The 14,494-nt window shown below is 38.2% G+C and overlaps 1 protein-coding gene across 1 annotated transcript in view; it reads right to left on the reverse strand.

Moving 5' to 3' along the window:
• The window catches only part of LOC145673740 (uncharacterized), a 139,866-nt gene that overhangs the window by 105,544 nt on the left and 19,828 nt on the right, over positions 1-14,494 (reverse strand). The window contains exon 2 of the mRNA XM_081743481.1: positions 2,426-2,500. Within this exon, the coding sequence (XP_081599607.1) occupies positions 2,426-2,471 (46 nt within the window). The 5' untranslated portion in view covers positions 2,472-2,500. The remainder of the gene's footprint in view (positions 1-2,425; positions 2,501-14,494) is intronic.

A 14,494-nucleotide genomic window follows, 5' to 3' on the forward strand; every position in this document is an offset into this window, starting at 1 on the left:
AAAGGCTTCTCCTTGTTCACCTCAACCATGGGCTGGTGGGCAACATGGAAATTTTAAAACTTTTTCTCTCCTTTGGGAGAGCTGTTTTATACTTTGATAAGGCCTCTGCTTCGTAACTGCATCTAGATATTCTATGCTTGGTCTTCCTCTTCCTGGTTTCCCTTCTGGGTTTCCCTCTATCAACACGGTGATCCAATCGGAGTGCCGAATAAGATGGCCAAGCATGCTTTTTCTCTTTTTCCTATTATCTTCATGATCTGTCGTCCTTCGTTAGCTTCTTTTAGTACGTCTTCATTGCTTGTCCTTTCGGTCCATGATATGCGCAGCATTCTGCGCCAACACCACATTTCAAATGCTTCCAGTTTGGATATTTAAGCTTTTGTTCGAGGATATTACACTTCTTAAATAGGGGAACATCCTAACGCCTTCGATTTTCTCTCCCCCTAGCTATACGTTTGACCCTTCCTGTCTTGGTGTTGTGCACTTTATCACTTTGGTTTTCTTTTTATTTATCTTCATTTTGCATGTTTTTTTTTTTTTTTTTTTTTCAGTTGGTCGTTTAAGTGCTTCCTGCAAGCCCTTTTCGTTCTCCGCTATCAGTGCTATGTCATCAGCAAATCTTATTGTGCTAAAAACCTGGCCATTTATTTTACGCCTTTCTCGTTTCTATCAAACAATTCTTCCATAGCGTCTTCTATATAGACGTTGAACAGGAGAGGTGGAAGTCCACGTCCTTGCCTTACTCATTTACTTATTCTTGCAGTAAGTAAATGTAGTGGGTAGTTTATGAGGAATAACAAAGATTTGCTAAAACTCGATGAAGGACAAATTATATCCACTGTAGGTAAACTTACTAGTTTGTGTACTATATCTGTCTAAATTGTTTCAAAAATAAATACAAGCCTACGTATGTATTGTCAGCACTACTTCTATTTATAAAGGTAACCAAGAAAGTTCTGTCGCTTCTTGTGGTGATCTGTATTCCATTGGCCCTCACACCGTGAGTTGAATGTGAATGGAGAAAAGCCGAAGGTCAGTTGTTGGTGTGGGTATATCCAACATAATACCTGGTTGTGGCAGTTCAGTGACCTTGTGTAAGGACAGAGTAAACATGGGACCCCCACAGAGCGTCATAAGGACGTATATGCTGTAAGAGTTCGAACTGGGGTCAAACGCTGCTGCAGCGGGGCGGAAGGTATGTTAGGCGTTTGGTGAGCGTGTCGTGACTACGCGGACAGTGCAACGGTGGTTTAACTAGTCTAAGGACGGTGACAAAACACTCGAAGACGCACCACGTGCCGGAAGACCAACACATGTACAAATTGAATATCTGCAGGCAGCAATTGAGGCGAACAGTGGCCAGACATTTGAGGAACTGGGACTACAATTCCGTGTGAATGGAGAAACCATTCGGCAGCACCTCCATCAACTTGGGAAGCAGTACAACTTGGATCGATGGGTCCCATATGATTTGACAAAGGGCTAGAAGGCAACGCGAGCAGACACCTGTGTTTCTTTGCTGCCTCGTCTGAGGAAATAGAAATTCCTGGACAGGGTGTTGATATGTGATGAGAAGTGGGTCCTGTACGAAGCTCCACTGCGCTGCTATCATTGGTTATAAATATACCACATTGACTTGATCCCTAGTCTTCCGTTGCAAGCGCTGCTATCGGCTGAAGGAATTCCACTCGCTTTCTCTCGCTTAGCAACAGCTGAACCCTTATTAGCTCAACGCGTGGGTGTGTGAGGGTGTGGGCTTTAGTTCGCATTTTTGCCACGGCTCAAGATATTTTGGCAGCACAATAGCACCCCATGAACCGGTTCCAAAATAGCCGAAACTAGCACTGTGCCAGAAGAAGGTCCTCCTGTGTATTTGGTGGACTGCTCGCGGTATCGTGCATCGGGAAGTGCTTTCAGATGGCTAGAGCATCAATGCAACTGTGTACTGAGCCGTGTTCAAGAAAAACTCAAAACTCTGGAGTCAGTACTTCTGAATCGCATAGAGGGTCTCTTGTACAGGGCAGCGCTAAGCCCCACGTGGCTGGAATGACCTAGGACACCATTTTATGCCTTGGATGGGAAACACTATTGCGTCTGCCATACTCCCCAGACATTGCACAGTCCGATTATCTCCTGTTCCATTCTTTGGAAAATCACCTTAGAGGACGCCAGTTCAAATCCCTAGTGGAGATACAAAATGCACTTAATACCTTCTTCACTTCACGGCTCACCAATTTCTATCACGATGGAATTCATGGCCTTTCAGAACGTTGGTAGAAGATCGTCAATGCTGATGGGGACTATTTATCTTCCAGGTAAGTCTTAGGTGACATATCGATGTTCGAAAGTGGTGGGTGAAAAAGTGATAGAACTTTCTTGGTTATTTTTATATAACACAAAAAGTTTTGAAGTACTTAGCCATTACTTTCTATTGCCTTCTTCTGCCTTTGGTACGACATATAGCTGCTCATTTCCGGTTCTTCTGTACCAGACTTGTCTCCTGATAATAAAGAAAGTGAAATAATTATTTATTCAGAAACATACCGCAACAGGGCCGGATCTACGGTATGTGCAGCACGTGCATTAGCACGGGGCGGCAAGTTTTGAGGGGCAGCAAAATCTGTCATAACTATATTATTTAAAATAAATATTTCTTGTTGGAAACAGACTTCATAATGATGGCAGTTAAATTTACTAATCGAACCGTCTATTTGAATACTGCATTCATAAATCATGTTTAGATCCCACTAGTTTAAGGTCACATGGTCAGTGTTAAAGCAAATGATCAAACAAATCCTAACATGAATTGCTTTGTTTGTTGTCAGAAACAAAAACTCAATTCTCGAACAGTAGGGGACACCTGCTCCATTTTGATAGCCTTCAGCTGGGTCGTAACATTACATCGGGTGTCCAAAATGTCCAAAAATTTCTGGCCCTTTAGGGTTGATTTCAATTAAGGGAACTAGAAAAAGTCCAGGGGAAACAAATCTAGGAATTTGAGTGGGTGATTGAGTGACACAGCTCTCCATTTAGCACACAACTGCTGCACCAGAAAGACAGTATGTGGCCAGGCATTGTCGTGGAGCAGGGTCCAGTCATCTTGCTTGGCGTAACAGAAGGGCACCCGTTTGATCCACTGCAGCAGAACGTTTACCTTTGGTGCTTGGGGTCCCTGCTTCGATCCCAGCTCGCGCCAAGTGAACTTTGTGGTGGGCAAACACCGTGTGCGTTGGTTTTCTTGGGGTTCTCTCGTTTCCTCCCATTTTCTTCATTCACCATTGCATTCATTTATCGTCTTCGCCGTCTCCTTTAGCCTAGCCGGCATAACTGTGGGACATAAAACTCAAAGATTTCAATTTTTAAAAAAATCATGGGTATCCGAGGGTTAATATGATTATGTGAGAAGTAGTTGGAGCACGATTTGAATCAGATACTCATATATGGAATGCGGAATTAGAGAATAATAAATATCTCTTGAGTAAACAGCGTGTTGATGTTTAGTTTTATACAGACGCTTAAGCCAAACTTAAATCTTAGGAACGTACTCTTATGAATGTGGAGGTGATCAGTTGTGAATATATGTTAAAAGTAATTTGTGGCACAGTTGCAGATTATACGTTCTCTCTACAATACTAACATTGGCTTAGGCTTAACCTAAATTGTGTTTGATTATAAGTTTCTTTTCTAACGGTAGTATAATAATTCTTTTCTATCAATTTCATATGTAATTTCTGTATTCGTATGTGATTTTTGATTGCAAATTTAATAATGCGATATCATTAACCTTTTATTTGGCACTGTTGCTCTGAAGCAACATCGCATTCTAATGCGTTATCCGCACGAATTATAACTTCAGTGATCATTTAAATGGCATTATTGCTTTCATACAATATTCTTATACTACATGATTTGGAGGTCGCTTCTTTAGATATTTCTAATCTTCGACAACAGGGGACAGTGAAATATAGTATTGTAGAAGCTTTATCTCTTACGTTCCGCTAAAATTCTTTTTATTATTTGTGGTTTCTTGCTCTGTAGGAAGATATTTCAACGAAACTGCTGCTAATTACTGAGAATATTCTTATGATATTTGAGCATAATAGGGCAATGCTACTCAGTAGCAACACATAAGACCTATTTTATAGCAATGTTGCTTTCAAACAAACATCCTGTATTTTGTAACCAAAGTACAAAAATACTTTAAAAATTACGAAATTATGATCAGGAAGACATGGTTCAACCATAAAAGCAAACTAAATGTTTTAATTGGTAATGCTATCAATGCTTGCCAATTAAAGGGTTAACATAAAAAATTTTTGAATTACAGTTTGTGATACAGCACTACTAGAAAAGCTCCTCGAACTAAACTGTTAATGTTTCTATGCAGAAGCGCACCAACGGGGGGTCCACATCCACAAACTTCCTAACTCAATGTACACTCATGTTAAAAATTATAGTCGCATACATTTTTTGAATGTATAGGTGAAAGCAGTGGCGTATTTACGATTTTGTTTCGGGAGGGGCTTTCTAAACTTTCGGGGGGGGGCTTTGCCTGAAAATGTGAAAATCCTGCAAGATATTTCATATATTTGACTATAGTAAGTAAGATTTCGGGAGAGGGGCTTAAGCCCGGAAGCCTCCCCCTAAATACGCCACTGGGTGAAAGTATGTTACAATCACTTATAGTCTTTTCTGGTGCAGAATAATACCCGTTCGGTACTACTTATAAGTACTAGCATGTTGTATTAGACCCCTCAAAAGCTTAGACCCCTTGCAACAAAAATTCTTGGGTGCGCGCCTGCCTCTATGTTGAGCAGGGGCGGATCCAGGACGGACTTCTGGGGGGCGGTGGGTTGTAATACTGCTACTTAGAGCTACTTTTAAGAGCTTCAAACTCTGGGATGGGTTTTATTTATATATAAAATAAAAAAAACTTCCCTCTTCTGGGGGGGGGGCGATTGCCCCGATCGTCCCCTGGATCCGCCACTGATGTTGAGTGCTTTTGTATTTGTTATGATGAAACATTATATGATACGAGTTATTACATACCATAGGTTTTTTCAATACCGATATGTTTCGGAAGATGACAGTCAACTTATGATCGAGTATTACCCCTACGTCATTGATTTTTGTCTTCTTTTCCAAAATATGACAATCCATCTTACATTCTAAGCAAAAGAGAGGGCTGCGGTGGCTCAGTGGTAGAGCGTTCACTTCTGGTGTGTAGAGTTCCTGGTTCGATCCCCGCTCAAGCCAAGTGAACTTTGTGGTGTACAAACACCGTGTGCGTGGGTTTTCTGGGATTTTTCCCATTTCCTCCGACTTTCTTCATTTCACATAATCACAGTCTCCTTTAGCCTAGCCGGCATAAGTGAGAGACGCAAAACTCAAAGATTTGACTTTTTTCTAAGAAGAAGAATTTTATCTTTCTCTTATGACACAGGTGCACCTAAGGTTGATTTAAATTTCCTGTATTTGCACTTACAAAAGTAATTCTATGAGAGCCATAAGATATGAATCTGTCAATGCAATCCGAAATATTAAATATTTCTATACAAGTTTCTGCACATATTAATATTTCCACTTAAGATTTGGCTTCATGTCAGTGAAACAACAGGTGGTACGGTCATAGCATCGTATTTCCTTCGACCTGCCAGTGAATAAAATTATATGAAGAATATAAATACTTATGTACAGGACCGGTCCTAGGCAATTTGTCGCCCCGTGCAAAGGTATCATTTGCCGATCCCTTTCTTCGAAAAGAACAAATCTTAAAAGCCATGACTTTAAGTACGCTACCCCATTACGAACAACGAAGGGGCGAGAAATAGCAGTTGCACTCAAAAAGGCCTAAACACGACAAAATACAGTCTCGTTGTGTCTGTTTTTTTTAAACCATCGCACTACTAACGGGGCGGGGGGATACTTTATGCCCACCGCATTATGTTTCTTGTAATTACTTTTTAAATAATTTCTTTAAAATTGTAAAAAATAATGTTATTGTTCAACATGTTGAACTAAAGGTTATACCTACATGTGCAAATTGAACGTTAGTGTGTCTAATTAAATTTGCTATTTTAAGTTGGCGGGCACAAAGTACACCCCATCTGTTGGTAGGATATGTGACTAACATTTAGAAGCGTCACCCATAGATGGCAGTATAATAAATAGTTGTTAGTCTTATCGCATGTAAGTTCACTTCAGTCACTGTAGAATTTTTTGTGAGAGTTCCAAATTGTTTCTTTTGCGAGATATATTTAACCTTAACAGGTGGGTACAAATGACCCCCCTTGATAGTCCGCGTTACCAAAATACCTTGGTAGTGCGGGAGTTAAATAATAATCTATTATGTTAGTGAAAGATAAAGCAAACACACCTGCACAAAAAAGATGGTAATTCTTTTTATAGAATTCAATATCGAGCTTCAATCTCAATATATCAATTTGCAATTCCATTGTAACAAGTCCTTTTATCTTTAATTTTTGATTTTCCTTCTACATTTGTTAAAAAAAAAAAAAAAAAAAAAAACTTGTTTCCACCTTCAATGATAAGGAACTTGTTTGTGACAAAGGCAAAAGTAGTTTTCATATCAAAATTGTGACAACTAACTAAATGGAACAGATATTCGCTACTATGCGAGAATCGAGTTTTTGTATTTAACAACAATCAAGCAATTTATGCTGAGATTTTCTCGACCATTTTGGTTTAGCATTGTCCATGGGACCTTAAACTAATGCGACCTAAACATGACTTATGAATGAAGTATTCAAATAGAAAGTCAGCTTAGTAAATTTAAGTGCCTTCATCATTAAGTCTGTTTCCAACAAGAAATGCTTATTTTAAATAATATAGTTATGACAGATACTTGAAACTTGGCGTCCGTGGAAATGCATATGTTGCACATATGGTAGAGGCGGCCTATGTGTAGTTCAACAAAAATCAACAAAAATCAACAAAATCAACAAAAATTATTTTTTTCCTGTAATCCTAGAAATTATTGCTCTACAATAACAACACCAATGACAATGCCCAGGTAACAATATACTGTATGGTTAATGAGAAAACGCCTACTGTAATGCTTTTCATTGTATATACAAGCTTTGCTTTATAATAGATTTAAATTAGATTTAAACTACATTCTGAGCAAAACAATACATCTATTGAAAAATTGTTAACGTGTAACAGTTTGGCCAACTATTCACTTTGGCTTCATCAGACACTATGAATACACAGCCAGTGAAAGAATTGATATTCAAAAGACAGCGAAAAAAATCCTGAATCCTGATTGGTTAGTATATGCTACTGCAGCTCCGTAGTAGCCTATAGTAACCAATCAGGTTTCAACACCCGCGGTTGCTCCGTGGTAGAATCTTCACGTCTAGTATGTATGATCCTAGCTCGTGTCAAGGGAACTTTGTAGTGGACAAACTCCCCTGTGTGTGTGGGGTTTCTCGGGGTTCTCCCGTTTCCCCTCACTTTTGTCATCCCACCATTTTATTCATTTTTCATCATCATTGTCTCCTTTAACCTAGCCGGCACAACCGTGGGACATAAAACTGAAAGATTCAATCAGGATTTAGGATTTTTTTTTTTCACTGTCTCTTATGTTACATCTCTCACTATCAGGTGCGCATCGAGAAATTTTTGTAGGGAGGGGGCCAAACTTTGGTGGGTCCAATACTATAAGCTATTATGTCTATGTAGTATTAAACGGGTATTATTCTGCACCCGAAAAAACGATAAGTAATTGTAAAATAATTCCACCTATATTTTCAGAAAGAAAATGATAGAACTAAATTGTTTTTATCAGGGGCGGATCCAGGACCGACTTTTGGGGGGGAGCGATGGGTTGTCATACTGCTACTTTTAAGGGCTCCAAACTATGGGACGGGTGTTTTTATATATATAAAATAAGAAAGTTTCCTCTTCTGTGGGGAGGGCGATCGCCTCGATCGCCCCCCTGGATCCGCCCCTGGTTTTTACAAGGAAAAGAGTACAGATGAAGTGTTGAAGTGTAAGATGAAATGTTTATGCTACATCAATAATTTACCTGTTAAACTTTTTTTTTTTTTTTTTTGAAAGTGTATAAACGTATGTTGACTTAGAAATTTGTGGGTTCCGAACCCAGTGAACCCCGTGGGTTTGCCGCTGGTCACCACCTAGGTACTTATAGTGTGTGATGAGGACAAAGTGGATAGATGGCGAAAGTGTTACACGATAATAACTTTTACAAGAAATGTATCGTGTAGTTGAGCAAGTAGCTTAAATCAAATTTGACAAAATGCCGCAAAAGAAGATTAACTTTAAAACTTAAATTTTTGTTTAACTATAAGATTCTTTAAAGACAAAACACATATCAATCAAAACACCAGATTAAGCTGAATAAAATTAAGTGCTTGATAAAACATCTTATGCGCAATTTTTGAGAAAATCTCGAAAACAAAGTTTTATAGCGCTAAATATTATGTCATTTGACGATAATAATAATACGAGGAGAAGTCAAAATGTTTCCGGAATTCTGTTGTAGCTTTATATTACCACAATATAAGTACACATTTTCGTAGTTGCATTCAAAGTTGGCGCCGACGGAACACACACACGCACACACCTGTTCCACCGCTCCCGCGATTGGTGGAATGTCCCTTTTTGGTATCTTCCGAAGTTCAGGCGTCGCGTTGGTTTTGATCTCTTCTGTGTTGACGAAACGGACAAGGCTCATTTTTATCTTTGAGAAGAGCCAAACATCCGATGGTGCTAAACTGTTTTTAAGGCTATCAAATTTTCTGAAGCAGAATTTCTTCAATTTGCACATGAACTTGGTGTTTGCGCGTTGCTCTATCCATGAAATCACACAATTGATCACCACATGCTCTTCCGTTTAGGTACCCATGGGCGGTGATTAGGGGGGGAAAGAGGGGGCAGTTGCCCCCCACTTTGTTAAACTAACCACTTAACTCTTTTAAATTATATAATCTATTTTTCGGTGATAGGCTAGAATTTTCATTATTCGATTTAAAAAAGTACCAAAAAAGTTTTTTACTTGTTTTTTTTCTCAAGCCTGGAGGCATTGTAGAACATGTTACATATGCTTTCACGCCTTTCTGCGTCGAGACGTAGTGTGATGACGTCATAACTAAAAAATATTTTTATAACTTTTTTATTACTTTTTGCAGGGTTTATTTTTCCACTTAGAAGATTGAAATTTTGCACACACATTCAGTGCACCCATTAATATTTTCCAGATTATTTTCAGATTTCTGCGATAGAACAGTGGGGTCCAGAGGGGCAAAAAGGTAAAAAAAGGATATATTTTTAACAAATCACTTTTTTCGCGATTTTTCCTCCTCAGATACATGATGGAGACATGCGAGTGGTATCGTTTGGAAGGCTGTTCTCTTCTAAAAAGAATGATGTACGAACCATGATCCTAGTATAAATAGGGATGTCTCAGGGAATTTTTTACCTGAGATCCTTTTTTATACGGGAATCTGGATTATTGTAGAAATTTTATTTTTGGCGGGCTTACTTTTGCACCTATAAGATTTAAATTTTGCACACACATTTAGTACACCCCTTAGTATTTTTCAGATTTTTTTCAGATCTCTGCGTTAAAACAGGAGGGTACAGAGGGGCAAAAAACTACAAAGAAATTTTTTTAAACAAAAAATCCATTTCTTCATGATTTTCCCAACTTAGGTACATAATGGAGACATGTGAGTGGTACCGTTTGAAAGTATGTTCTATTCTGAAGGGAATGATATACGAACAGTGATCATAGTATAAATAGGGATGCCTCAGGAAAATTTTATATTACTTATGGGTCATCTGGGGCATTGTGGGAATGTTCTTAGCTCATTGGTAAACATTTTCCCGCACTTAGTTTTCAAGATAGAAGCTTGAATTTTTTATATACATTTAGTACACCCCTTCGTATTTTTCAGTTGATTTTGAGATTTGTGCGTTAACAAAGGGGGTCCAGAGGGAATCAAAGTATGAGAAAATCATAAAAAATCCAGATTTCCCTCAAACTTTTCCGCCTTAGCGACATGATAGGAAAACGTAAATGAAACCGTTTGAAAGGTTGTTCTATTCTGAAGAGAATGAGGTACTAACCATGATCCTAGGATAGATAGGGATGATGCTGTAGCTGATTGACTGAAATTCAATAATTTACCTTTAAAAAGCCATAATTTAAAATGGTTAATGTATATAGTTGCATTTGGAAATGTAAAGTTTTTGCACATATTACTGGTTCATAGAAAAAATGGTACCATATAATATTTGTCGTTGCGTAAGAGTGTATTGGTTATTTGTCTTCCCGTGGAGTTAAGAACAGCTACAGGAATTGCGTTTTAATTGCAATTCAAAGGAATTAATATTACAATTGCGTCGTAGCATATGCATGTAGTATTTACTGTCTTTCATTTTCTAAGAGTAATAACATACATTTAATGGCAAGTGTGGAGTTAAAAAATGTAAGTTGTTCATTAATCCCTAGTTTCAATATAACTTCTACAAAACAAGCCTTATTATTCATTAGTATGATTAATAATATCCTTTCTATTTATTTGTTTTACAAATGTTATTAAATAATCTGATCACACAATTTTCCAGACAGAATTTTAAGATGTTCATGAGCAAGGATTCATGAGCAATTAAGTAAATTACTCTTGTCAATTTACTTAATTAAATATGAAACACGATATATGGTATTTTAACTGAAAAATATAGTATCCTATTGGTTATACAACCTTTCGTCAAACAAAGTGTTAGTAACAACCAGGAACACTAACATTGATATACACATATTCAGATCATATCTTGCCCCCTCACTTTTAACGTCCAATCGCCGCCACTGTAGGTACCTACTCGTAAACTGACTGTTATGACCTGTTCACATTTGTCATATTCATAATAGGCAACCTATCTACTGTAGTGTACAAGATTCATTGGGATTGCATCAGAAATGCCAAATCTAGAACAACATTCCAGGAACATTTTGACTTCTCCTCGTAGATATTTTTTGTTCTACCAAAACTTATTCCTGACTCACTAATTTATGTATTGTACGTGAAAAAGAACAATGATAAGTACCAGATTGCATCTAATGTTGTCTATTTCCTAACGTGATAGAGCAGTGCCGTCCTACAACCCACGGGCCCACCAGAAAGGTATTTTGTAGGAGGCCCATTCATATATACGTACTGCCCCCTCCCCTGACAATAAAAGGGAATCCGAGAGTGTTACTCCGATCAAGTATTCTGAAAGGACTTAAAATGCAGACTTAACATTTTTTTGGGCAGTAATTTCTCCCCTGACACTGTCTGATCTGACGTAATGCCCAATCCTCCATTCTTCCGTTGCAACTATGCAATCATCTGCACAAGCTCCATTACTTCACATCTTCTCCTAAAATAATAATGGCGCACCTGTGCCATGAACCTCTCATAGGCGCCCCTGGTGTATATACAAACACATACATGTACTATCAGAAGTAATTTACAATTTATACTAATGCAACACTTCTCCATTGTCCTGTATATATTATAAGAGGGTCCCAAAAGTTTTAAAAATTACTGAAAACATTTTCACCATAGAAGTTTAAAAAACATGACAGGAGTCACTCCTATATAATTCATGGACCCATTTGAACATGTTGACAGAGGGACTATCATAAAAGTTTTTAATGGGGTCCCCCTTGTTTTTCCCACTCCAGGGCCCCCAATGGTGTTAATCCGGCCCTGTATATTTTCTATACGAAACGAAATGGTGCTGTAAAGTGTAAATTATTATTACGTTTCAAGTTACGGCATCATTTGAAATTTCAATTTAGCTGAATACTTCAATATTAGCAAAATTATAAAGCAGAGTGGGAAATCATGACCCTTTCAAGGGTTGAAACACACACACACACACACAAAATGAAAGGATATTTTCACAATATGATGGGTTAGCAACATTGGCATGGAATTAGCTGACTGTATTGCTGTTCGTTCGTTCGTCGTTCGTTCATAGCTAGTCATAATGACTAGCACCCTTTTAGAGGGTTACGCCCTCTCTTAGGGAAGAGTGCTGCATAAATGGAGGATTTAAGGGATTGTGTGATGGTCTCATAGAAGTGTATTGCTGGTACTCGACGTGCTTTCGTCCTCCATTCGGTTACTCCCTTATGTGAGAAGTGTGTGAAGTGTGCCTTTTTGTACATATATGAGGCGGATTTGTGGCTTACCGCAGCCTTTTGCAGATGTAATTAAGTTGTTCGCTAACGAGCAAGTAAGTGCTACTAAAAAATTCATCGCTCAGGACCCACCGGGAAATTTCCCCTTTCTCCCGCCTGGCCAGTAAGGCCCAGTGACGCATAACTTTTAACAATACCTGAAAGAAAAAGATCAGTGTTTGGACATTTTTACAAAGACTTTCGATCATGTCGAAAATTATCCTCAAATTTTCTATCAGTGAATAGAATGCATCCTAAAGATTTTTTTTAGACTGCATCTTAACAGCGGTTAATACAGTAACTGCCTTAAGGCTGTTCGAAATGTGCCGAAATTTCGGATGTGTCCAATTAGTCTACGGGCACAGAAACATCTTTTAAACAGGGTTAAGACACTTTACACACTACCAACCGCAGTGGTTCTCAACCTTTTCTGACTGACGACACAACTTTACTGAACTTCCAGGACACACGTGTTTGATATTTTATTATAAGTAATAATAATAATAATAACTATAATAATAACGTAATAGCGAAACCAATTAGTTTTTACATGGCTCTACATAGTACTAAACATTATTGCTACTCACTGGTGTCTCTGGCATGTAAAATCTGGGGGGACATCAAAGAAAGTGATTTAAATGGTACTACCTAGCCCAACCTGTTTATTAACTTCGATTCTATTTGTTACCTTTCTGCTTACCTTCACGGATCCCCCAAGGTATATCATGAACTCGATTACAATCGTTTCACAGCCTGAATATTATATTCCAAATAAATTATAATTATGATTATTTATATGATATTCTGTCGTTAGTAAATAAATTAAATTAGAGTAAAATATTGAACATTTTGTACTTCAAAATATTGGGGGGATGCGTCCCCCTCGACCCCCCGCCAGAGATGCCCGTGTTGCTACCACTGGAGGTGTTGACTGGTACAGTCTGTCTCGATTTTAATTAATTATTATTAAATTCTTCATTATTTTTAAATTCTAAAATTTCGCGACACAACTTAGTGGAGTGCGTGACGTTCCAGTGGGTGACGAGCATCGGTTGAGAACCACTGACCTAGTGTCTAGAATGCCTCCTAACGATGGTTAATAGTAACTGCCCTAAGATTGTTCAAAATAAGCCGGAACTTCTGATGTGCCCAAAGAGTACATGGGAAGAAACGACCTGTAAATGTACAGACTGTAATGTGAAAATTGTGCTAACTAATTCTATGGCACATTGAACCTCCGGGTTCAACGTCTTGTTCACAAAAACTCACCATTGACTTCTATTCTTAGCCAAGTGAATTCAGGTTTTACTTTGTATTCCTATTTCTGCGAGATCCACCTTAATATTGTTCTCTCATTTTCGCCTAGGTCTTCCTAATGGACGTTTTCCGATTGGATTTCCAGTCAAAACTATGAAAGGGCTTCTACTTTCTTCCATGCTAGTACTCCTACTGTAAAGTGTCCTAACCAAGGATGTTATAAAATAGAGGATCTGCCTATATGTATCTTCATCCTATTAAATCAATGAAGCCAAAAAACTACCGAGCATCGGGACGTCTGATTGGCTACTTTTGTTTCCACCATGATTGCTAGCTCAAAACATTGCGATCCTATTGGGCGGAGTGGGCAGAGTAGGGGTGGCGAAACTGTGTCGTATGGCTTGAAAATTTTGTTGTAAGGGCAGATCCTCTATTCTATAACATCTTTGGTCCTAACACTGTTAAGAGATTGTTTCTTGCTCGAATACTTACTCATGCGACAAGTTCAAATGCATTCTGAATATCCTTAGGGGCAGCTTTCTAAAATCTCTGTTAGGATACATTCTAGACATTTTTGTTCTCTAATAGAGCACTTCAGAACATTTTTGAACATGTAAATAAATAATGGCCAAAGGTGGTTTCTAAAAAATGTCGAAATCATATTTAAATGCTAATGTATTTTTTGAAGTTAATAACGTGTATAATAAATGTAATATAAACTAAAGATAACATAGACTTATCTTGCAGGTAAGATGGTACTTGAAAATAATAGTATCACCATTCATCTTAGCGAACGCGAAAACTATGGACTTGACGCTAGCTAATATTGGCCATTTCGGATTATTTTTACATGTCTCGGTAACCCCCTGCCCCGCAGTCGAATGGGGTGAATTTTAGAAGTTAATGCAATTGACCTCTGCGACTGCGAAAGCTATGAATTCGACTCTAATATCGGTCATTTTCTACTACTTTTACATGTCCCGGTAAACTCCCCCCTAAGATCCCCATGTTTCCAGCCGA

The sequence above is a fragment of the Thermobia domestica genome, chromosome 17 (assembly GCF_964235325.1).
Source record: "Thermobia domestica chromosome 17, izTheDome1.hap1.1, whole genome shotgun sequence".
NCBI classification, from domain to species: Eukaryota; Metazoa; Arthropoda; class Insecta; order Zygentoma; family Lepismatidae; genus Thermobia; species Thermobia domestica.